The 26,029-nt window shown below is 40.0% G+C and overlaps 1 protein-coding gene across 4 annotated transcripts; it reads left to right on the forward strand.

Moving 5' to 3' along the window:
* Nucleotides 1-848: 848 nt before the first annotated feature.
* On the forward strand, nucleotides 849-25,425 carry LOC131522871 (alanine aminotransferase 2-like). 4 transcript variants are annotated; one of them, XM_058748713.1, is made up of 11 exons: nucleotides 862-1,076; nucleotides 1,410-1,499; nucleotides 12,437-12,545; nucleotides 13,063-13,196; nucleotides 13,359-13,602; nucleotides 17,749-17,828; nucleotides 21,916-22,052; nucleotides 22,512-22,686; nucleotides 23,331-23,486; nucleotides 24,592-24,704; nucleotides 24,920-25,425. In XM_058748713.1, the coding sequence occupies exons 1-11, from the start codon at nucleotides 972-974 to the stop codon at nucleotides 25,008-25,010; spliced, it is 1,434 nt and encodes a 477-aa protein (XP_058604696.1). In that variant the 5' UTR covers nucleotides 862-971; the 3' UTR covers nucleotides 25,011-25,425. The 4 variants fall into 4 exon arrangements, 2 of the variants coding, with proteins under 2 accessions (XP_058604706.1, XP_058604696.1); XR_009266663.1 differs by lacking the exons at nucleotides 17,749-17,828; nucleotides 21,916-22,052; nucleotides 22,512-22,686; ... (1 more) ...; nucleotides 24,592-24,704; nucleotides 24,920-25,425 and adding exons at nucleotides 18,746-19,560; nucleotides 19,631-21,625 and having other exon boundaries at nucleotides 849-1,076; XR_009266664.1 differs by lacking the exons at nucleotides 17,749-17,828; nucleotides 21,916-22,052; nucleotides 22,512-22,686; ... (1 more) ...; nucleotides 24,592-24,704; nucleotides 24,920-25,425 and adding exons at nucleotides 18,746-19,560; nucleotides 19,646-21,625 and having other exon boundaries at nucleotides 849-1,076.
* The last annotated feature ends 604 nt before the right edge of the window (nucleotides 25,426-26,029 follow it).

Consider the following 26,029-nt stretch of genomic DNA (forward strand, 5'->3'; position numbering starts at 1 on the left):
TTACCAACATTGTGTCAACTATAAAGTTTGGTGGAGGGAGGAATAATGATATGGGGTTGTTATTCAATGACTGAGCTATAAAGGGAAAATGTAATGCTTTAGCATACCAAGAAAGTTTGGACAATGCTTTGCGTCCAGCTTTTTGGGATCAGTTTGAGGAAGGCTCTCTTCTAGTCCAGCATGACTGTGCCTCAGTGCACAAAGCAAGGTCCATAAATATATATCTGGATGAGTCTGGTGTGGAAGAACACAGAGTCCTGACTGTAAACCCATCCAACAGCTGCGGGATGAACTGGAATAAATCAGACCTTCTCATCAAACATCAGTGCCTGATCTCACAAATGCTCTACTGGATAAATAAGCAAAGAATCCCACAGAAACGTTCCAAAATCTTAAGAGGAAAATATAGAGTAGAGCAGAGTAGAAGCTGTTATTGCTGCAAAGAGGGACCAACTCCATATTAATGTCTATGTATTTAGAATTAGATGTCATTAAAGTCCTTGTTGGTGTTACAGTCAAGTGTTCCTATACTTTTGTCCATATAGTGTATTACTTACTTACCTGACTTACTATTAGACTTATTTTTCTTTGTCCAGAATTAAAAAAAAAATCCTGAAATGTTTATTTCAGACACTATTCCAAATGTGATGTTAATACTGTAGATGATTTTCTTTCTTCTCCTGTGGTGAGAAGTTGCGCAGGGAATAGTCATCTATTAATCCCAAAATGTCTTTGTTAATATGTCAAGGAGCCCGACCCACTCTTGGGACTTTGGTCTTATAAGCAAAGTCCCCATAAGACAAAGATTCAGGTTTAATAATTAAACGCATAAGGAATAACTGTGAAGATCTTGCATTACATTGTTCCAGGAATAGAAGCCATCAGACAAAGGAGGAAAGTTGACTATCTAACAGAGTGAATTAGACAACATAGAAAATACACACAATTCAAAATCCTAACGCTGATAAACCATGTCCTTCCTGAAAGAGATCAGCCCGCTGGTGATGAACAATTTTCTCTCTGGGACTGATGTTTTATCAAGATATGCAGCACAGATCACAGCTGAAATACAACAGGTGTGGTATTACTTTGATGATAGTTTATCAACTTTTATTCTTTTATGACATTAATATGGTATTTTGGTGCAAACTTGTCTAACACTAAATTGAAATTAGACAGATGGCAACACGGATAGATTGTGTTATGCCCTCATTTCTGAAAAACTTGTCACTTTGTTGTGTTTGAATTTACTGCCATTTTTGTTCACTTTTGTATCATATTGGAATTAGATAACCAGCTGACTCCTATCTTGAATCTCATTTTTTAAGCAGTAGTCTGATTTTATGGTTACACAGGGAAACATTAATTTCTTTTATGACTCGTCTGATTTTTATTTCAACTGATTTTAGGGTGAGAGAAGAAACTATAATGAGGTGCTTGATTTGTCTTCTGGAGATCTGCACAGAGGAGGAATAAAACCCATCACCTTTGTTCGTCAAGTGGGTAGAAGATTTATTTATATCAGAGAACAGATACAGGTGCATCTCAATAAATTAGAATGTCGTGGAAAAGTTAATTTATTTCAGCAATTCAACTCAAATTGTGAAATTTGTGTATTACATAAATGCAATGCACACATACTGAAGTAGTTTAAGTCTTTGAATTAGAATATGGTGACATGCCAATCAGCTAATCAATTCAAAACACCAGCAAAGGTTTCCTGAGCTTTCAAAATGGTCTCTCAGTTTGGTTCACTAGGCTACACAATCATGGGGAAGACTGCTGATCTGACAGTTGTCCAGAAGACAATCATTGACACCCTTCACAAGGAGGGTAAGCCACAAACATTCATTGCCAAAGAAGCTGGCTGTTCACAGAGTGCTGTATCCAAGCATGTTAACAGAAAGTTGAGTGGAAGGAAAAAGTGTAGAAGAAAAAGATGCACAACCAACCGAGAGAACCACAGCCTTATGAGGATTGTCAAGCAAAATCGATTCAAGAATTTGGGTGAACTTCACAAGGAATGGACTGAGGCTGGGGTCAAGGCATCAAGAGCCACCACACACAGACGTGTCAAGGAATTTGGCAACAGTTGTCGTATTCCTCTTGTTAAGCCACTCCTGAACCACAGACAACGTCAGAGGCATCTTACCTGGGCTAAGGAGAAGAAGAACTGGACTGTTGCCCGGTGATCCAAAGTCCTCTTTTCAGATGAGAGCAAGTTTTGTATTTCATTTGGAAACCAAGCTCCTAGAGTCTGGAGGAAGGGTGGAGAAGCTCATAGCCCAAGTTGCTTGAAGTCCAGTGTTAAGTTTCCACAGTCTGTGATGATTTGGGGTGCAATGTCATCTGCTGGTGTTCGTCCATTGTGTTTTTTGAAAACCAAAGTCACTGCATCCGTTTACCAAGAAATTTTGGAGCACTTCATGCTTCCTTCTGCTGACCAGCTTTTTGAAGATGCTGATTTCATTTTCCAGCAGGATTTGGCACCTGCCCACACTGCCAAAAGCACCAAAAGTTGGTTAAATGACCATGGTGTTGGTGTGCTTGACTGGCCAGCAAACGCACCAGACCTGAACCCCATAGAGAATCTATGGGGTATTGTCAAGAGGAAAATGAGAAACAAGAGACCAAAAAATGCAGATGAGCTGAAGTCCACTGTCAAAGAAACCTGGGCTTCCAGACCACCTCAGCAGTGCCACAAACTGATCACCTCCATGCCACACCGAATTGAGGCAGTAATTAAAGCAAAAGGAGCCCCTACCAAGTATTGAGTACATATACAGTAAATGAACATACTTTCTAGAAGGCCAACAATTCACAAAAAAATGTTTTTATGAAGTATTCTAATTTGTTGAGATAGTGAATTGGTGGGTTTTTGTTAAATGTGAGCCAAAATCATCACAATTAAAAGAACCAAAGACTTAAACTACTTCAGTCTGTGTGCACTGAATTTATTTAATACACGAGTTTCACAATTTGAGTTGAATTACTGAAATAAATGAACTTTTCCACGACATTGTAATTTATTGAGATGCACCTGTATAACAGGAAAAAATCATTAAAATAACTTATTAAAAATGAAAATATAAATTATTAATCATTATTATTAATACGATTAACTAAATTAATCATTTTAATTAACACAAATGTAGGTTGAGAAAAGCACAGGAACACATGGTCACTCAGCAGGACTCACACACACTGCTCTTACTGTCTATATGAGGATTTATTACATTTATCAGAATCAGAATGAGCTTTATTGCCAGGTATGTTTACACATACGAGGAATTTGTTTTAGTGACAGAAGCTCCACAGTGTGACAGAATGACAGCGACAAGACACAGATAAAAAAAAAGAACAAAATGAATAATATACAAATATACAAAATAGACAATGTACAAAATAGCAAAAAACACAATATATAATATAGACAATTATGTATGTACAGTTATGATATGTGCAAATTTGAAATGTAAATAAGTATGTGTGTTAAATAAATAATGTATTATAGTGTTGTGTGTTCCGCGTTTATTGTCAGGTGTTCATGAGATGGATTGTCTGAGGGAAGAAACTGTTCCTGTGCTGGTCGTTCTGGTGCTCAGAGCTCTGTAGCATCGACCAGACGGCAACAGCTCAAAGAGGGAGTGTGCTGGATGTGAGCAGTCCAGAGTGATTTTCTTAGCCCTTTTGCTCACTCTGGATGAGTACAGTTCTTGGAGAGTAGGGAGGGTTGTACCAATGATTCACTCAGCAGTACAGACTACCCTCTGTAGTCTTCTGAGGTCAGATTTGGTAGCTGAGCTGAACCAGACAGTTATAGGAGTGCAGAGGATGGATTCAATGATGGCGGAGTAGAACTGTTTCAGCAGCTCCTGTGGCAGGTTGAACTTCCTCAGCTGGCGAAGGAAGTACAGCCTCTGCTGGGCCTTTTTCACAATGGACTCAATGTGATTGTCCCACTTCAGGTCCTGGGAGATTGTGGTGCCCAGGAATCTGAATGACTTCACTGCAGCCACGGTGCTGTTCATGATGGTGAGTGGGGGGAGAACAGGGGGGTTTCTCCTGAAGTCCACGATCATTTCCACTGTTTTGAGCTTGTTAAGCTCCAGGTTGTTAAGACTGCACCAGACAGCCAGCTCCTTAACCTTCTGTCTGTAAGCAGACACATCACCGTCCTGAATGAGGCCGATGAGTGTGCAGTCGTCTGCAAACTTTAGGAGCTTGACAGAGGGGTCTTTAGAGATGCAGACATTGGTATAGAGGTAGAAAACAGTGAGGAGAGAACACAGCCCTGAGGAGCTCCAGTGCTGATCGTTGAGTGCTGGATGAGAATTTTCCCAGCCTCACTAGCTGGTGCCTGTCTGTCAGGGAGATGGTGATCCACTGACAGACGGAGGTGGGCACGGAGAGCTGAGTTAATTTGGGCTGGAGAAGTGATGGGATGATGGTGTTAAAAGCAGAGCTGAAGTCTACAAACAGGATCCTCACATAAGTCACTGGTCTGTCCAGATGCTGCAAAACATAATGCAGTCCCATATTGACTGCTTCATTCACAGACCTGTTTGCTCTGTAGACAAACTGCAGGGGGTCCAGTAAGGGTCCAGTGATGTCCTTCAGATAAGCCAAAACTAGTCTTTCAAATGATTTCATGGCCACAGATGTTAGAGCCACAGGTCTGTAGTCATTAAGTCCAGTAATTTTGGTTTTTTTTGGGACGGGGATGATGGTGGAGCGTTTGAAGCATGAGGGGACTTCGCACAGCTCCAGTGATCTGTTGAAGATCTGTGTGAAGATGGGGTCCAGCTGGTCAGCGCAAATTTTCAGACAGGCTTGTGTCACACCGTCTGGGCCTGGTGCCTTTCTTCTCTTGTTCTTTCTGAAGAACTGGCGCACGTCATCTTCACTGAACTGAATTGCAGGTGTGGGGGAGACGGGGGCAGCAGGAGGTGTGAATGGTGTTTTTTCAAACCTGCAATAAAACTCATTCAGATCGTCTGCCAGTTGTTGATTCTCCACAGTGCTGGAGGATGGTGTCTTGTAATTGATGATGTCTTTCAGACCTTTCCACACTGAAGCCGTGTCACTAGAAGAGAACTGAATCCGTAGCTTTTCGTAATAATTTATCTTTGCCACTCTGATCTCCTTTTCCAGTGTGTATTTGGCCTGTTTATACAAGACTCTGTCCCCGTTCCTGCGAGCATCTTCTTTGGCCTGACGGAGCTGGCTGAGTTTTGCAGTGAACCATGGTCTGTCGTTGTTGTAAGTTAAATGAGTCCTGGTAGGAATGCACATATCTTCACAGAAACTGATATATGATGTTACAGACTCTGTGAGCTCGTCAAGATTGGTGGCAGCAGCTTCAAAAACACTCCAATCAGTGAGAGAGAAAAAGGCTTGTAAATCCCACTCTGCTTCATTAGTCCATCTTTTTACAGTGCTTAATACAGGTTTAGCTGATTTCAGTTTCTGCCTGTAGGTCGGTATGAGATTAACTAAACAGTGATCATTATTCTGACTCATGTTATTTCACTGACAGAAGTTCAGCTGCAGTATTAATGTAATGAAGAGAAAAGAAGAGACTCAATAACATCTCACTGTTACTGATTTATCATGCAGCTCAAAGCATTATGGGTAGAATCTCTCATCAGTCTATTCTGATTCATCAACACAGTTTCACTGATGATCCAGAACCAACTCTAAACCCAGGATAGAGCGGCTGAGTGAATGTGGTCTGGACTGTGTGGATGAGGCTCATTGTGTCAGAGACGCTGTAGAAGGACAGAGTTCCTGCTCTGTGATCCACAAACACTCCTATTCTACTGATGATAGACTCTACAGGGAGATCAGTCACTCTCTTATTGTGTCTGAATGAGTAACTGGATGGAGAGCAGATCAAACTCCAGGACTGATCATTACGTCCAAACACACACTCATCACCCCGTTCCTTCCTGCTGATGCTCTTATACGACACTGATATAAACACACCATAATCTCTGTTCCACTGCAGCTCCCAGTAACAGCGTCCACACACACTCTCTCTACACAACACCTGCTCAAACACATCAACACAGTCCAGACTCAGGATATAGCTGATCTCTGCCAGTGTAAGTAATCGCTCTGTTTCTCTCAGTCAGACAGAGGGGTTTATATGCTGTGTTCAGATCCAGAGTGAGCTGATGGGAATCTGATGGAGATAAAACACATCAGAATCAGGAATTATGAATCTGTTTGATCTTTTCATGTATCTGAACTCTTCATATTCAGTGTATCATCAGTGTCTCAGTACAGATGACCAGATATCTGTGCAAATCATCATTTACATCATCAATTATAAACTCTTCTTTCAGCTTCTACAGAAGAACATGAACACACTCAGTGAGTTTTTCTGCTTGTTTTCTTACTGACTTACATTGTAGGAAGTGGTTCCTGGTCCTGGGAACAATGTTGGTGAATGTGACTGTGGAAATCAACAGACATGAACAGTGTGATTCTCATGATCCTGCATCCATTCCTAACACATTTCTAATATGATGTTCTCCATAATATGAGATGATGATGGACTGGTTTCTGAGAGCAGATGAATCTCCAGGACTTTACCTCTGTCTGAGATCTTCTTGAGCTCCTCTTTGCAGAAATCCTCCAGTTTGTCTCTCAGCTGATGGGCAGATTCTCTCAGATCATCAAAAGAGACGAGAGAACTGAAGAGATCATCATTTACGTCTGTAGATTCAGGAGGAGCTGAGAGAGACTGGAAACTCTACAGAAAACAGAAATCAAAACTCATCAGATCCACACTTCACCCAATAGCCTGCACCAACATCAGATTTGACTTGATTTATCTTTACTAACTCAATCCAGCACTTTCACAGCATCAGCTTCATTATTCTCATATTCATTATATCACATTAGAGCGACAGATTCTAGTATTTGCTGCTTACACTATATGTGAACTTTCTAGAAAATAGTTTGGATGATTTTTGTCTTGTTTCTGCAATTTTCCAAAACAAAACCTAAGAGCGGGAAGCAATTTTAATAAATAAAATCCCAAAATTGAGAGTCAAACAAATGAATGAATCTGTGTTGAAGAGTGGTGCTGCTGAATGACAGTGAATTGTGCTGTAAAGCAAGGATAGACCGATCGTATGGAGTAGCAGAACGCAGCTTATACAACTGATTTAAAGGGAAAGAGAAGTTTTGATATGAGACCCATCTGAGCAAGATTTCCAGAGCTTAGAGCTAATAAGTGACATCTCTTTCAAAAGAAGATGATGAGAGTCTGACTGATGATTATATAATAACACACTCATGAAATGTTTCTCTGTGAGTCTGGTGTCACAGCAGGATCTGCTCAAGTCCACTATGACCCTGTTCTTCTAGATGTGTGTTACCTGCAGGAACTGGATGTGATCCTGTGTGTGTGAAAGCTGCTCCAGCTCAGCGTCTCTCCTCCTCAGATCATTGATCTCCTGCTCCAGTCGCTCCAGTCGTCCTTCAGCTCGACTCACTGCTTGCTTTTCCTGATCTCTGATCAGCCGTATCAGCTCAGAGCAGCTTCTCTCAATGGAGCGGATGAGCTCAGTAAAGGTCCTCTCACTGTCCTCCACTGCTGTCTGTGCAGAGCGCTGTTAGGACACACAGTGATTCAGGCTTCAGTGAGTCTGAACTGAGACTGAGACAAACTTCTCTTCTTCTCCAGACTCACCTTCTGAGACTCCACAGCCTCTCTCAGCTGCTGGAGATCTTTCTCTCTCTGCTGGATTCTCTGCTGGAACGTCTTCTGTGTCTCCTTCAGCTGCTTCTGCAGGACAAACACATGATAGTGAATCTCACAGAAAACTACTGCCACTAAATCATCACATGAACAGATGAATCCAGGAAAAGTGGAACTGATAACTATCAGTTGTATATTAAAACTCCAGAAGGGATGATTGATCATTTAAAATGATAGTACATTAATTAACATGAAGATTAAGGCCTGTTTCACAGAGTGAAACTGTCATAAAAGTGAAACTAACACCGACTTAGAGCTTCACACTGTTTCTGTGTCTGTAACTACATTTTACCTGCATTTTTACTGATAGAAGTATATATTTTGTCAAAGAACAAGTGAATAGTTCACTCCATTATTTTGTGTTTCTTAAGGCCTATTTTATAAAAGATTGTGTTGATAAACAGTGAATCTCTTCTTGCAGCTGCTGTTCATTTCTGCTGTCGTGTGCAGTGTGAATGCTGTAAGCTGTTAATATGGTGCTGATATAAACACATATGAAACGAGTGTCAGCAATATTTCATCAGTGTCTAGTGTTAAATACCTGTTTCTCTGTCCTCTGTGCTGCAGCTGATACAGTGTCGTGGTTTTTATGTTCATCCATACACAGCACACACATACATTTCTGATCAGTCCGACAGAAAACCTCTAGAAGCTTCTCATGTTTCTGGCAGATCATCTCCTGCAGTCGTCCAGTGGCTTCAGTCAGATTGTGTCTCTTTCCTTTAAACAAACTCTCATGTTGTTCGAGGTGATTCTGACAGTAAGAGTTCAGACACACCAGACAGGACTTGACAGCTTTGTGTTTTCTTCCAGTACAGACGTCACACTGAACATCTCCAGCTCCAGTATCTTGTTAAGATGAGAAAAAAGCTTTAAAAGTAACATTTGCAATCTGCTCTGCCACAGCGGGCTAACAGTGCTCGTCAATGTCAAAATAATTGAACTGGCCAATACAATCAAAGTAGGCGGGGTTTAGCGTTCACAGATGCTGAGCGCGCCGCAAAGATTGAAAACGATGAAAGATTGAGCGAGGTAGGATGGAAGCTGCAAATCATTTAATGTTTAGTCAACTGTTTTACGATATAAATGTTAAATTACCGACAGTTGTATTCAGTGAAGCTAACTGCTCGACTTTTTTTCTCAAATATGCCCATTTTAAGAGAGAGAGAGAGAGGAAATGTGCATGTGTTAATTATCTGTTTGTCTGTCCCTACAAACGATGAAACTGTGAATTTAGTCCTACTTCAAAAACACGTCGTTGCTGAGAAATATATAATGTAGCGATTCAGTATGGAAACTATTTTATTACAATAAAAGTCGCGGGGTAGTGTTGAAAAGTTTCTGTGTGCGAGTAATAATGCGTGTGTATGCGTGCGCCAATTAAAGCATAGCCTATATATGTATATATATATATATATATATATATATATATATATATATACACTGTCCTCCAAAAGTATTGGAACAGTAAAGACAAAATTGCTCTGTTGGCTGTGGAGTCAAGACGTTTACAAATATGATTAAAAGATGAATATGAGACAAAACTACAGAATGTCACATTTTATTATTGGGTGATTCAACACACAGATGTTTTACCAGCTAAGAAGTTCAGCACTTTTAGAGTTCATCCCTCTATCTGATGTGAGCATAAGTGTTGGAACAGTTGCCTCACCGGTCTTTCTAAGTGATCAGCTGTGTCCTGTTGCATTAATTCTTCAGATATTAAAAGCAGGGAATGTGTCGTATCAGTTATATCCATTACTTCTGTATTCTGAATCTTGCATTCAATGATGACACACACAAACCAGGATGAAGATAAGGGAGCTGACTTTGAGAGAAAAGCAAGCAATTTGGATGCTAAAAGAAAAGAGGAAGTCAATTATAGCTCTAGCAAAAACAAAGGGCATGGAGAAATCAAGAGTTTGGAAATCACCAGCAACCAACAACTACCTGAGAAAACAACAGTAATTGATGACAGACAAATCATAAAAGCTGTGAAAATGAATCCTAAAAGACATGTCTGTAAAATCACCAACAACTTCCAGAAAGCTGGGGTGATGCTCTGACAATCTACTGTCCTCAGGAGACTTTGACATAGAATTACAGATGCTACACAGCAAGATACAAACCTCTAACCAGCTCCAGAAATAGAAAGGCAAGATTAGAGTTTGCAAAAAAGCACAAAGGTGAGCCAGAAGAGTTTTGGAACTGTGTTTATGGACCGATGAGACAAAGATGAAGCTTTATCGAAGTGATGGGAAACCAAAAATGTGGAGAAAAAAAGGGAACTGCAATGATCCCAAGCATACAGCCTCATCTGTAAAGCATGGTGGAGGTGGTGTCATGGCATGGGCATGCATGGCTGTCTCTGGAACAGACCCTCTCAACTTTACTGATGACTTAATGTATGATGACAGTAGCATAGTGTTTCTCAACCCTGGTCCTGGGCACCCCCCAACACTGCACATTTTGTATGTCTCCCTTATCTGATACACCCATTTCAGGTCCTGGAGTTTCTTCTAATGAGCTCATGAGTTAAATCAGGTGTGTTTGATTAGGGAGACACACAAAATGTGCAGTGTTGGGGGGCGCCCAGGACCAGGGTTGAGAAACACTGCAGTAGCAGAATGAATTTAGAAGGGTACAAAACCATCTTGCCAACCAATATTCAAGAAAATGCCACCAGATTCATTGGGAAGTGCTTCATATTGCAATAGGACAATGACCAAAACACCCTGCCAGTTCAAGGAATTTATAAGGGCAAAGAAATGGAAAGTCTTAGATTGCCCAAGTCAATCTCCAGATTTAAATCCGATTGAACATGAATTTCAGCAGTAAAGTCAAGTAAAGTAAAGGCAGAAACTCCCCAAAACAAGCAACAATTGGAATTGGCTGCATTAAAGGCTGGGGAAAGTATTTGAAAGGATGAGACCAAGAGTCTGGTGATGTCTATGGGTCACAGACTCACTGCTGTGATTGTGCGCAAGGGATCTGCAACTAAATAATAGCTTTTAATCTTTTATATCTGCCTTATGTTCAACTGTCCCAATACTTATGCTCACATCAATGAGTGGGATGAACTCTAAAAGTGTTGTTCTTTTTATTTGGTAAAACATATGTGTTGAAACGGCTAATAATAAAATGTGACATTCTGTATTTTTGTCTCACATTCATCTTTTCGTCATATTTGCAAATGTCTTGACTCCACAGCCAACAGAGCAATGTTGTCTTCACTGTTCCAATACATTTGGAGGTCACTGTATATATATATATATATATATATAAATATAAATTGGTCCCCCCCATTGTTCAAGACATGGTTATGGCCTTGGATTATTATGTGTAAAATTACAAAAATATCATTCATTCATGCATGATGAATGAAAGAATGAAAGAATGAAAGAGCAAAAGGCAGTTTAATTAATTTTGGTTTTACTAAGAAATTGTGTAGTGATGACGTTAATAGCACGACCGATTCACCTGCTGCAAGCCCTGTTAGCACAGCTCCTGCCAGTATGACAACGCAAGAAGAAGCTGAAGAAATAAAGTCCTCTCTGGCTGAAGATGGTGGTGGTAACAGCTCGTCAGAGGCCGATCACGATCCTAAACCCTCTTGCTCCTCTCTCCCATTAAACTGGAACAGCCAGCAGTGGAGATTGAACGGAGGAATTATGGTATTCTTTTGTAGCCTGACGAGTAACCATTGTTCATGTGAACTCAAAGACAGCCTGATGCTTTGTTTATAGACTATTTGTGGGTGGCTGTTTGTTGTTTCAATCCATGTCGATAAATTATAATAGGGTAAATCCTGTATAGTGATTTATCCAAAGGTGCTTGCATAAAGCAAGTAGTGCATACACTTGACAAAGTGATCAGTCTATAATTTTAATGGTAGGTTTATTTGGACAGTGAGAGACAGAATAACAACAAAAAAATCTAGAAAAATGCATTTCAAAAAAGTTATAAATTGATTTGCATTTTAATGAGTGAAATAAGTCTTTGTCCCCTTCGCAAAGCATGACTTAGTACTTGGTGGAAAAACCCTTGTTGTCAGTCACAGAGGTCAGACGTTTCTTGTAGTTGGTCATTGTTTGACCCTTGCTTGTTTCCTGACCATGCCTTTGCAAATAAAAGCTCGCACATGGATCCGCATGTCTCTCGTCTCGTTGGCTCCGTAACAATATGTGTGTGTGTATGTTGTTGCTGTTATAAATGAAAAGTTACAACTGGGAGTACTTTTTATATTCAAGTGGTTTAAAGTATATATGAATGTGTGTATGTATATATTAATGTGTTAGCATTGTTTTATATTTGTTTTGTTACCTGTTTGTTTACTTGCTCAAAGCTTTGGTGTATTGTTAGTTTATTTCCAGCATTCTTTCAGACCCCTCTACTTATTGATGAAGAAATAAGATACATTTTGTATATGAATGAGGAGGGAGTGAAATTACAGAAATTACAATATTGACAAAAGTATTATAAATAAAACACTGTGTTCAGTTCAGTGCTGTTGTTATCATTGTGTCAAAAACAGAAGTAAAACAATAAATATTGGTTTTGTATATCAGTTATCAGGCACACAAACATGCAAATAATCAGTACTGGTATCATTTATAAAAGTCAATAGGCTATTGGTCAAACTCTAATTACTTTTATTTGCAGGTCCTTGCTGCTTGCGTCTATCCAGCCCTTTTGGAGGATGACAGTCTGCCATTAGATGTTAAACAAAGGGCCCAAAGTCTCCTTAGAGAATGTGAAGGTGGAAGCGTAGGTGAGCTTTTGTCCCTGCACAGTAAATATACTGGCATAGCTTACTGTTTTCAGAAATTTAAGCACCTTACACCGTAAAAAAAAAAAAAATGTTTTCATGTTTTTGTGTTATTTTTTCTTATCTGGGCTGACCTGGCTTGTTTGTTTTTATTATGAAAAAAAGAAGCTTTATTTTTGGCAAATGTAAAAGCGCTTTTATACTAAAAATGAAATGAATATGTTTCAGCCATTCTGGATTGCATGAAGAATAAGACACAGGAGAAAAAAGTTCAATACACTTCAGTAATAATAATAATAATTATTATTATTATTATTATTATTATTATTGCTTATTTTATTATTTTTTTGCTTATTAGTATGGTTGAATTGGATCATCGAGGACATTTTGTTGTAAATTAAAAAATAATGGGTTACCGCCAACACTCATACAAATATTCATTATCGTATATGAATCAATTGAATTTAATGTTGAATCCGTTCATGTGTATGTGATACTCATGTGGTGAAAATCTCTTCAGGCTCATATACAGATTCAAGTGGATTAGCCAAAATTAAACACTGCGTGTCTCAGTTCATTACCAGGAGAGATGGAGGAGTTCCTTCTTCACCCAACAACTTCTTCATCAATTCTGGCTCACAGACTGCTCTCATGGTTCAGTCAACAAATATAATTTATTGTCAGGCTTTTTCCTTATTTTTAAAACTTAAAAGCAAATGCATCAATTTTCACAGACTAATACTTTCCTTTGAAAATGTATAATTTGATACGGTATGTGGCACTTCATTCCAGTCTGAGTAAATTTTTTCTCTGTAGATTATGCTGAAGCTGCTGATTCGTAGCGAGGACTCGTGTCGGACTGGTGTGCTCATACCTGTACCCACATATGCTTCATTTACTCTTGCTCTGGAAAAACAGGGAGCTGCTATCATACCGTACTATTTGTGTGAGGAGCAGGGCTGGACGCTGCAGGTGGAGGAGCTTCGCAAGGCACTTCATACAGGCAGAAATACCTGCAATCCAGTCGCACTTTATATCTGCAACCCAGGGAATCCAACAGGTACAGTAATAGATAATAATATCCCTATTATTCTGAGAAATCTGTGCAATTTCACTTGGTTAAAGCCAATTTACCTTCTTTATCTTGTCTAAAAACAGACATTATACTGTACATTCTTCTCTTACCATTGTTATTATCCCTTCACCTCTTAAGAGTGCTGTAATAATTCCAAGTTTAAAGACACCTGGTGCTGGCCCTAATAGCTTTGCTAATTTTCAACCAATTTCTAACTTACCTTTTTTTTTTTTTTACTATTAAAGAAGACTGCTTAAGCTCAGGTCCATACTGACCTTTTCAATAATAATCTGTTTGATTATTTGATTATTTCAATCTGGTTTTCTTCCATTTCAATGCACTGATGTGCAATGGTAAAATTTATTAATCATCTTTTGATGGCGGCTGACTCTGGACTCTTAACTAAACTCATTCTACTTAATTTGCATGTGATCTTTGGTTCTATTTCTCATAAAAGTCTCATAAAGTGATTAGCTTCTACTGAAGCTATTTTTTAGGTCATATTCCTCAGCCATTACCAGTGGTATTCCTCAGGGCTCTATCCTGGGCCCTCTTTTTTATTGTTTACCTTCTACTATGTGGTGATAATTTTTGTGAAATTTAGAATTCATTTTCTTTACTATAGGGAGGACACCCAGATCTACTTGTTCTCTAAACCTAATTGACCTATCGGTAAGCCCCGCCCCCCTTAGTTACCGTTGCTCCCTCGGACAAACAAACGGAGTTGCTCACTGTCTTACAATGACAGCTGCAGTGAAAACCTTGTCCCACCATGTTTTTGAACAATTTTAGACACAGAAGGCCACCAAATGGGAATAAAATATTCCATGGAGGGATTTATAAAATATTTAAAAATAAATACGGTGGGTAACTCGAAGCGAGGATTTACAGATCACAATGCAAGTGGGAGAAGTCTCATATTACGGTCGGTCATCATGATCGAGGATGACAACATGCAGGATCAACGCTGTTCATGTATCGCTGGGTACAATTAAATTAATGTACATTTAACCAGTTTAATATGGAGAGGCACTGAAATGTAGACCTTCATTTATGTGTTTTTGACCTATACTGTACAAGACGCGAGAACAGTCCGCTATTTAGGTTGTACGTTAGCATGGACTCACTAACTTTAACGTTAGCTAGTTTTAGCCAGAGATACATTGCTAAAGCACAAGATAACATTAACGTTCTGCTTGAGCAGATGAAAACATTTTGCTCTGTTTTGTTTGGATTCAGGAAATGTAATAAAATAAATGATATTGCCCATCCTCTCAGGATACCTGGAATCAGTGTTACAAGTACCCCAGGCACATCGTTTTTCCATTTTTGAAGCATAAACCCCATAAAACCTATGCGAGCTTCAGATCTTCCAATGTTTCTCTATGGCGCTGAAACCTAAAGATGTCCGAGTTCCGCTCCCCGTGCAACTGATACTCGACTGCCATTGGATAGTCTGCGTTCGAGGGGAGGGGCTTACCGATAGGTCAATTACATTCTCCCACATCCTCTCTTTTGGACTGTTTAGATGAAGTAAAATCATGGTTCTCCTGTAATTGTTTTTTTTTTAATTAAAGGGTGATAAAAACAGAGGTTGGTACTAAATGCAATTTGACAAAATCTGACAGTTTTTTCATTGACTTTTGTCAACTCCATAGTTTCTCCGTCTTCTCAGGACAAGACTTTGGGTGTCATCTTTATTGTAGCTTATCATTTGAAGCACACATTAATAATATCACTCAGTTTGTATATAATTCCATCTAGGGAATAGCAGTCATCTTTATGTCTTACATCTACTAGTAGTGGCGTTCTTGCACATGCCTTGATCACTTCATATATTGATTATTGTAATGCTCTCCTCTTTGGTGTATATTTTAAACTTTTTCACAAACCTCAGTTGGTCCAGAACTCAGCTGCCCCTCCCTTGCCCTCTCTTAAGTGTTTTGAAGTGCACCTATAAAAATAAAATACATTCGGTGTCTAATATTGAAAACAAGGTGTGACGACCCCTGCTGTTGCTTTTGGAGAGTTGCTTTTTGGTACCTGAGCCCACTAATTGCCTCAATTAGCAGTCAACTGGAAACACCTGTGACCATGCCTTAGACGCTGCTTAAGAGAACACCAACTGAGCCAGGAGGGAGAGACTTGGAGAGAGACTTGTTTGGATTTTGTGTTGGACGTTGCTTGCGACGTATTTTGTTACTTTCTGCACTTACATTTTATCTTCAACATTGTATTACACTTTCAACCATGCATCTTGCTTTACACACTGACTTAACTGATGACTACAGGGATACTGTTATTCTCTTTAATTACTTTCATTATATTTAATGTTGTTTGATTTTCAGTTAAATAAACATTACTTTTGAGCTTATACTTTGGTTTACGTGTGTCCCTTGTTTTTGTTGCTTCCCTTGAGCCAAGGGTCGTAACAAATTGATTAAAGTGCTTTCTCAGATCACGCACAAATTCCAAATTTGTTTGCAACTCGTCTTTTTCCTGCAATCGAAAGCGCTGTCTGTATGCTTCGGGTACGCATTCATATGCTTTTAGAATGACAGATTTAACTATCATAATCTTTACAACTATCAACCGACAATGAAGAAAACGCTACTTGTGCTTTCCCAGTTAACACACACTGTAGCAGTGCAACACGATTATCATCTGACCAATTTCTTAATTCTGCCATGCGTTCAAACAGAGTAAAAAAAATATCAGGATCTTCCTCATTGAATTTTGGAACAAGTTTTAGATTTGAAGTGATCGAAAAAGACACATTCGGTTCCTGACCAAAACTAGAAAGCTTACCTTCCTTCATCAGCTCAAACTTGAGACACTCCAAATCCAATTTTGCCTTTTCTAATTCCATTTTACCTTGTTCAGAACGCAGTTTTAACTTCTCATGGTCCATTTGTAGAAGTAGCAGCTCTTTTTGCTGTTCAAAAGACAAAGGACTTTTAAAATCAGATGCAACCGGTACATTTTCCTCCATTTCAGTGTCTAAGAAACCTTTTTCAATCAACTGAATTTTCAAAGCCACTTTAACATTTTCTTTGAGCTTCTTATCTTTGATCACAATTTTATAACGCTCAGCAATACTTAATTGCTCTTTAGTACACTCATTCAAAAATTCATGAGAAGGTGAACTAACAAACTCCTCAATATCAGCCATGCTAAAAATCACCAGAACAATTTAACACTGTGCAATCAAAATAACGAGAGTTTTCCCTCTACCTACCATCCCAATACCTCTACCTAATTCAACCCTAGTCTTCATGCGGTTACCGGTGGGGGGTATTTATGCACTACAGCCCGCTGGGTGAAAAACGCAACTGGTCAAACCAGCGACGCCTTCAACACCACGGATGTGCCCCCGAGATAATTACTACTACCCACTTTCACCACAACACTACACAAAAATAACAAATCCGACACGTCTCAAAAGAAACATGCCGCTATACCTATCAGAGAAAACTCAAGTTCAAAAAACAATATTGCACGTGTACTTACCAACTGGTGATTTCACATGGTGAACAAATTGACTTCGATTGATAAATTTTCGTGTGTCCAATCAAACTATAAGCATCCAAAAATTTTACGCAACCAAATAACCTAGGCAAGGACGAGCCCCCAATTTGTTACGACCCTTGGCTCAAGGGAAGCAACAAAAACAAGGGACACACGTAAACCAAAGTATAAGCTCAAAAGTAATGTTTATTTAACTGAAAATCAAACAACATTAAATATAATGAAAGTAATTAAAGAGAATAACAGTATCCCTGTAGTCATCAGTTAAGTCAGTGTGTAAAGCAAGATGCATGGTTGAAAGTGTAATACAATGTTGAAGATAAAATGTAAGTGCAGAAAGTAACAAAATACGTCGCAAGCAACGTCCAACACAAAATCCAAACAAGTCTCTCTCCAAGTCTCTCCCTCCTGGCTCAGTTGGTGTTCTCTTAAGCAGCGTCTAAGGCATGGTCACAGGTGTTTCCAGTTGACTGCTAATTGAGGCAATTAGTGGGCTCAGGTACCAAAAAGCAACTCTCCAAAAGCAACAGCAGGGGTCGTCACACAAGGAAATTAGCTTCTTGGATTTATGTATGGATGAATGAATGTTGCTTTGAATATTAGGTCACATACAGAGTAGGAAATCCATAGAAGAAGTAATCTGCTTCGCTGCAGAAGAAAGGCTCTTCATACTGGCTGATGAGGTGAGTTTATCTCAGGTAATGTTGCTATCTGTAAATAAAACACAAATCTTTCTAAAGCTCTAGATCAGGGGTGTTCAGTTTAGTATGGGGGAAAAACTTTGCAAAATGATTAAGACTATGAACACACACATCATTCATTCATCTATTTAAGATAATAATAATAATAATAAGATACATAACCATTAAAACTAAATTGTTACACCTTTTGAAAGTGAACTGTGGATTTACATATGAAATTATAGTGGTTTAAAAAAACAACATCAACATACATTTAGACTCTTTCTTGTATCTCATGCACACTTTTAAGACAAATTTTATATTTTTATTTATTTTTATTTATTTATTTATTTATTTATTCATTCATTCATTCATTTATTTATCTAAATTTGAATATGCACACACAAATACACTATAAAAATGACAAAAGATGCAACTGATATAACAAATAAATTATATCTGAACTACAGCACTGTCAGAGAGTCACAGTCACCGTCATCAGCAGCAATCACCAGATCACAGTCACCTGAGTTCTAATCACCTGCACCTGCTCACCCTCATCAGCACTCCCATAAAGCACCCACACTATCTAACATTCATCGTCTGGTCTACGGTTCACCATCAGAACAGTAACCTGACTCGCCACATACTAACCTGTGTGATTACTTACCTGTTGTCTCGCAAACTTTCTCGCCAATCTCTCCTACGATTCCCCGCGATGGATTTCCAAGCTTCCTGGTTCCTGATCTGCTATCACCCTGAAAACAGAGGATTAAGTCACTCTCCACAAAGACCCATTGGACTCTCTCATTCACCAAATTACTCACCCAAGATTCTCACCTAGCTCCATATCCCGTTTCTGTCAATTAAAACATACTTGTCTTTCACTCACCTTTGGTTTACGTCTCTGTTTGTGACAGAAGACCGGACCAACACCATCACCAGCATGGATCCCCGGCCTTCATCACCCTCGGAGATACTGGAGGAGCTGGTCAACACTCTTCGGGCTTCACGTCTGCCACCACCACCTCCCCAATCTGCCTCTGCCAGTCCCATGGCACTGCTGGCTGCCTATGCGGGTGATTCGGCTGAGTGTGGCGGCTTCCTACTTCAGATGGCGCTATACCTCGAGATGCAACCACAAAAATTTCCCACCGAGCGCTCCAAGGTAGCCTTCTTAATTTCCCTTCTCTCCGGTCGAGCATTGATATGGGCTAGAGCCATATGGGATGCCAATACTGCCATAATTAACTCCTATGAAGCGTTTACTCATCATTTCAAGGAAGTGTTTGGATCTTCAACTGGAGCGTTCTCTGTGTCGGATCAGCTATTGCGCCTGCGTCAGGGCACTTCCTCTACTCACGGATACACACTGCAGTTCCGCACTCTGGCGGCTTCTAGTGGGTGGAATGAGGCTGCGCTCATCAGCGCTTATCGTCAAGGGTTAGAATCCACTATTCGTAAGCAGATGGCGATATACGATGATTCTCTGGGACTAGAAGGTTTTATGCAAAGAGCCAACCGAATCTCCTAACGCCTGTCAGCCTGCGACACTCCCGAAACCGCTCACCAGCCGGTCTCACCCACCACCAGTCCTCCAGTACCAGAACCCATGCAAGTAGACACAGCCCGTCTCACCAGCCGAGAACGTGTACGCCGATTAACATCAGGCCTGTGTCTCTACTGTGCTTCCGCCGATCACCTCATCCAATCCTGTCCCATCAGACCCCCAGTGGTGAGTACACTTCAAATAGACCCTCTAATCTCCAAGCTTTCTGTGATCACGGTACAACTATTCACTCCAGCCCAATCCGTTTCAGCCTCTGCCCTGGTCGACTCAGGCTCCTCGGGCAACTTCCTCTCCCAAGCCCTTGCAAGTCGCCTATGCCTGTCCCTCCAACGGCGTGCCCGGGAGCTCCGAGTCAAAACCATCAATGGAAAACCGCTAGGACGTGGGTATGTAAGGTTCGAAGCTCCCCCGATGAAGCTCAAGATCGGAAATCTACACGAGGAGGAGATCAAATTTCTGGTACTGGAGGGTTCAACAGTGGATATCATCCTGGGACGCCCCTGGCTTATACTCCACTCTCCAGAAATCAGATGGGATTCAAGTGAGGTAATTCGCTGGAGCGAATGGTGTCAGCAACACTGTCTCAAGGGAGTTCCACGACCTCCCCTCAAGTCACCCAATGCTCAGGTCACCTCCACGCTGATTGAGAGTCCCGAGTTAGACAAAATTCCCACGATCCCATCTGATTATAGGGCGTTCAAGGATGTCTTCAGCAAACAGGCAGCCACGCAGTTACCACCACATCGACCATGGGACTGTGCCATAGATCTGCTGCCTGGATTTAAACTCCCTAAGGGTAGAGTATATCCACTGTCCATCCCGGAGCGCAAGGCTATGGAGGAGTACATCAAGGAGACTCTTAAACAGGGATACATCCGGCCATCCAGTTCTCCAGTGGCATCAAGCTTCTTCGTGGGTAAGAAGGATGGGGGCTTGAGGCCATGTATTGATTATCGAGCTCTGAATTCTCAGACTGTCAAGCTCCCCTATCCACTTCCCCTGGTCCCGGCCGCTCTCGAGGAACTCCGTGGGGCCCGCATCTTCTCTAAGCTGGACCTGCGCAGCGCCTACAACCTCGTTCGTATCCGGGAGGGCGACGAGTGGAAGACAGCCTTCATTACTCCCTCCGGTCACTACGAATAACTTGTGATGCTGTATGGCCTTGCTATCGCTTCTTCAGTATTCCAAAAATTTATGAACGAGGTGTTCCGGGAGTTCCTCAATCACTGTGTTATAGTCTACATCGATAACATTCTGATATACTCCCAGAACCTGGCCGACCATCGCCTTCAAGTTGCGCAGGTCCTCCAGAAACTCGGGCAACATCATCTGTACCTCAAGCTAGAGAAATGCGAGTTCCATCGCCCCACGGTACAGTTCCTCGGTTACATCATTGGAGAGGAGGGAATCCAGATGGACCAGGGGAAGGTAACTGCATTCTCCGAATGGCCAACCCCCCAATCAGTTAAGGAACTCCAAAGATTCCTTGGATTTGCCAATTTCTATTGCCGGTTCATCAAGAACTTCAGTCTGCTCACAGCCCCGCTCACCACCCTGCTCAGAGGAAAGCCCAAGTCCCTGTCCTTTGATCCCAGCGCCCATGAAGCCTTCAAGAGCCTCAAAACCGTGTTCAGCACAGCCCCCATCCTTCGCCATCCTGACCCCCATGTACCATTCGTGGTGGAAGTGGACGCCTCCACCACAGGGGTTGGGGCCGTGCTGTCTCAGCAGTATGGTGAGCCTCCACGCCTCCAGCCTTGCGCTTATTATTCGAATAAACTGACCCCAGCGGAGCAGAATTACAACATCGGAAACACGGAAACATATTACTGATGAAATGCATTTAGATTTATTTGAGAAAAAATTTGACTGTTTAAAGTCCTGTCCACACAAACACAGGTATTTTCAAATCCGCAGCTTTTTTTATGCTGTTTGGCCGTTCGTCCACTCGCAAACGCCGTCTCAGGTCACTGAAACTGAACTTTTTTTGAAAACTCCTGAAAGGGTGAAGATGTTCAGAAACTCTGGTTACAGTGTTGTCATGTAGTCAGTGAAACCGGAGATTTTGGCTTATGACGTCGGAGTGTGCGCTCTTTGCAGGCTTCTGATTGGCCAACATGGCTTTACGGTTAGAATTATATTACCCCCTGTTGGTTTGGCATGCTCTTGACAGTGCCTCATAACGTGTTTTGCATTTTCATGTGGATGAGACTTTTTTTTTTTTTTTTTTTTAACAAAAGAGGAAAAACTGTTTAAAAAATACACATGTACGTGTGGACTAGGCCTCATGAGCTCACGTTTCCCTGGGTTAAGACTGACCCAGGAATGTGAAGGGTTTTGATGTGATAGGAGGATTAATTAATCGCATCTAAACCAGCTAATCAAGGTCTTCATGATCATTAGGAAATTCCAGACAGGTATGTTGAAGCTAATCTCCTGAAGTGGTCCTGAAGGAGCAGGATTGGAAACTCCTGCTCTAGAACTTTCCCTTAACATGTTCGGTCATTTGTTTTTCTTCAGGTGTGTCAGAGCTTGGTTTATGGAGATGATACTGAGTTTTATTCCTATAAGAAGGTGTTATCAGAAATGGGCTCTACTATTTCCAGCACTGTGGAACTGGCCTCCTTCAATTCTCTCTCTAAGAGCTTCATGGGAGAGTGAGTACTTGTGTTTCTGAATGTTATAAGGGGCCCCTGTTGCATCTGTTGGTTTTCTTCCACAATGGGAGTCAGTTGCAGTTATATGAACCATACACAGGAAAATGAAGAAATTTGGCAGACTTATAATGGTGGTCCTGAATAGTAATCTCACCAACTTTAAGGGTCTCTTGGACAAACTTTATAGCGCCACCACCAGTTCAAAAATTCTCTTTTCAAATGGTCATAACTTTTGAACCCTTTAAATAAATAAATTGAATAAATGAAATTCTTACTTGATTTCTCTATAAATGTAATTAAACCATATCATTCCCCATATTAAAATTACTCTGAATTCAAATTAAATTAATAATGGGAGTGGACCAGTGGGTTTGACCTTGCACTTTTATTAAATCATCAAATGAAGTAAATTACAGCAAATCTGTGTTAGTCCTCTTCTTGACCGTTCTTTGCAACCAGGTGTGGACTTCGTGGAGGCTACGTGGAGCTGGTGAATCTCGACCCTGCGGTGAAGGAATACGGTCGTAGACTTTTATCCACTAGGTCCTGCCCACCTGTTGTTGGACAAATTGCACTTGACCTCATGGCAGATCCTCCAAAATCCGGTGATCCTTCGTTCCCCACCTTCTCTGAGGTTGGTATGCTCTATATTAGTAATTAAAGTGCCCCATTATGGTATTTTAAAGACTCTTACAATAGGTTTACGTGCATCTTAGGTCAAAAACACTTTAATTTTCTTATAATATACTTACAGAATCACCTTTTTTCTTACAGCATCTAGAATAGTTGAAATTATAAATCAAAACAGTGAATTGTTACATGCCAGCCCATACAGTTTGTCCATAACATAGTTGACAAACAGATCAGGGCAAACATTTTTTCTTTGTTATATCAAATTATTGTTCAATGATTAAGCTTGGCACACTGCTAAGTCACACTGATAAAATATAGCAACTGAAACCAATAGTAATAGCTTTATTGAGAAAGCAGATTGTTTTTACCCTAATAAATGTAGCCTGACTTATAGAATATATAATAAAACACATTTTAATCACCCCACCAAGTGGTTCAAGATTACTAGGAAATGACAGACAGATGTAATGGTTGCAACTGAATGACATCTTTTAGAGACTTACCAATTGATCACATGTATCGGTAGACCTGATATACTGTAAAAGAACTGATAAAAGTATCAGTAAAAAATATTAGTCGAATCCAATTATGGGTCTATCATAGCTTCTTGATTTTGAATTTGACTAAATTAATCTTTTCTATCAGGAGGTCCAGTCCATTAAAAATATGATAGTTAAAAACACTGGTCGGATTCAGGAGGTCTTTGCTGAGCTGCCAGGGATCAGCTGCCAGCCGCTGAAGGCTGGGTTTTTTGTCTTCCCCTGTCTACACTTCCCTCCGAAGGCAATACAATGGGCCAAGGTGTGTATTCGGTGTATTACACCAACCTGTAAATGACTGAATTAAAAGTGCTGTTGATATTTAGCACCAGAGCAGATATCCATGACTTCAAGCTTATGAGAGGCTAAATAAAAAACATTTTGGGTTCCCCAAATAACCTTTCTGTGAATGGTTCTTAAAGGACTGTTTTGTCTTGGTGCGAAGAATATTTGAATAATCTGAACTCTTTAAAACTAAAAATAACCTTTTGCGGAATCTAAAGATTCCATGGATGTTAAAGTTTCTTTATGGAAACATCAACGCCAATAAAGTCACTCAAGCAAAGGATGGCTTGAAATGATGTGTTATGTAATGGTGACGTCAGAAACCTTATCTTGCCCCAATCGGGATGTTGTGGCATGACCGATGTCCTGAACTGAAACAGATCTATAGTGAAGAAAGGTCCGAAATATGTTGTGCAAGTCATAAGAAGCTACAAAAAACGTGTGGTGGAGGATGTTGCTGCTAAAGGGGGGATCTACTACAGGATCTGCTCATTCCTGTTTATAATTATCGAGTGTTCATGAAAATCATGATTTTGATTAGGGTTGGAGCTAAACTTTGGAAGGCATTGAGGAAACTGGATTGAGCACCTCTGCTCTACAGGATAATAATTTAAGGGTTCAGTTACTTTCTCCAGTCTCTACAGTGAATGATTACTCAATGTCTTCAATAACCGTTTGAATGTACAACAGTTTGTGGTATATGTTCAGTCAGATAGTGATTGTCTATAGTTGTGATCAATATCAGACCACATTATAGGAATTATAACTGCAGAAATGCAGGTACTCCCATAATGTTCACATACTTTGTCTTGCATATGATCAGGTCTTTCTGTCTGTCAATACGGCTGAATGTGATTGAGTAAGACTACTAGCGGAACAGAAAGCTCGATTCACAAGATCTATGATCAATTACAGTGTCTTCAGTCAGGGCCATAAACTCTGCCTAATTAATACCTAATTAACCAGAATCTCAGCAGTGAAAGAATCTCATTAGCTGGCAGTACTATAATGCAGTAATCAGACTGTAGTTCTGATGTTTTCTCTTCATGTTTTACTACAGTTAAAAAGTTGTTTTCTCATAGAAAAGACAGATGGAACCAGACATGCTGTACTGTTTGCATTTGCTGGAGGAAACCGGTCTGCATGTGAGGCCGGGCTGTGAATACGGACAGCGAAAGGACAGCTATCACATCAGGTTTGTGCACTGCTACTGTTGTCAGTTACTGCATGTATGTGAATGGTAACCTCATACAAAACACTCTAAATCATGCTGGAAAATGTGAATTTGTCAATTACAGCCAGTTAGTCTTACAACAGCCATTCAAATAAACTAAACATTAACCCATCTTAACTGCATCTCCAGAGCATCTCATTGATTCTCTGTGAAAACCAGTTCTTATTGTTTCTCAGGCTTTTTGTGGCAACTCAGGAGAACATAATGGAAGATGCTCTGCAAAGGCTGAAGATGTTCCACATGCGATTCATGAAGGAGTTTTCTTAGTGTTATCTTCAGATTATCAGATCCGTTTAACCCTTGAATGTTTCACCAATCAGCAACTCAAAATATATATCTAAACTGCCCCAATAGTATACAACTGTTCTGATATTTTAATAACAATTATAAAGTAATAAAATGAAGCATGTGTTATTGTCTGTTGGAACTTTGATTGGGGTTTTAAACAACTGCTTCACTGCCACTATCACTTACATTCAGCCCTTGGCTCGTATTGGGGATCTGAACCTTTCAATATGTTAATCTCAAAACATTTTCATTTTCATCATCTTAAAAAATCATTTTATGTTGTTGTTGTTTGCTGACAGCTTTTTCATCATATCCACCATTAAATTATGCTAATATGCAATATGAACTTGTTCTGCAATAAATCACTAAGCCGTGTCAGGATTTGCTGATGATACTTGAGTATTCTTTCGTTTTATGTCTGTGGTTGTAGTCTGTGCATCATGTCGTAATTTTTTTTAACAGACGTTGACACCTTAAGAAATAAATGTGATTTACACTTACTGAGATGTCAAATTTTCAACAATATTCATAGGTATTCATTTAACAACAACAACACAATATATACTATCACACACCTCCGGTCACTAGCAAACATTTTACAAAATATGAATTAGAAAACATACTTTTTTTTGTAATTTTAATTAGTTTTTTAGTCTTAATTTGTATTTATTGTTATTTAATTTAAAGAAGATTTAAAGGTCTTTGTTTCATTAGAAAACAGTTCAGGATGGTTTCTTACTGTGTTCATTGAATTGGTTGCTCAATAATACTTTTCAGCTTGTATTTGTTGCACATTAAAAAATACCATCAGCACACTGTATATACCACACATTAGCGGCCTTTGTCATATGACAAAAATGGCATTGCTTGTCCCTTATAGAACATAAATAGCACATGTATAGTCCTAGTATACAGTAGGAACCTTACATTGTGAATGAATACAGTACTGTGCAAAAATCACATTAGTGTTTTCACCAAAAAGTGGTTTTAAGCCAGTT

Source organism: Onychostoma macrolepis, chromosome 02 (assembly GCF_012432095.1).
Source record: "Onychostoma macrolepis isolate SWU-2019 chromosome 02, ASM1243209v1, whole genome shotgun sequence".
NCBI lineage: Eukaryota > Metazoa > Chordata > Actinopteri > Cypriniformes > Cyprinidae > Onychostoma > Onychostoma macrolepis.

Excerpts from the sequence above, each read along its gene's own strand:
- LOC131522871 (XM_058748713.1), top strand. The coding sequence starts at position 972 with ATGTCCTTCCTGAAAGAGATCAGCCCGCTGGTGATGAACAATTTTCTC. Across the intron at positions 1,500-12,436 it reads CCATCACCTTTGTTCGTCAA|GTCCTTGCTGCTTGCGTCTA; the intron begins GTGGGTAGAAGA and ends TTTTATTTGCAG. Across the intron at positions 23,487-24,591 it reads AGGCAATACAATGGGCCAAG|AAAAGACAGATGGAACCAGA; the intron begins GTGTGTATTCGG and ends GTTTTCTCATAG.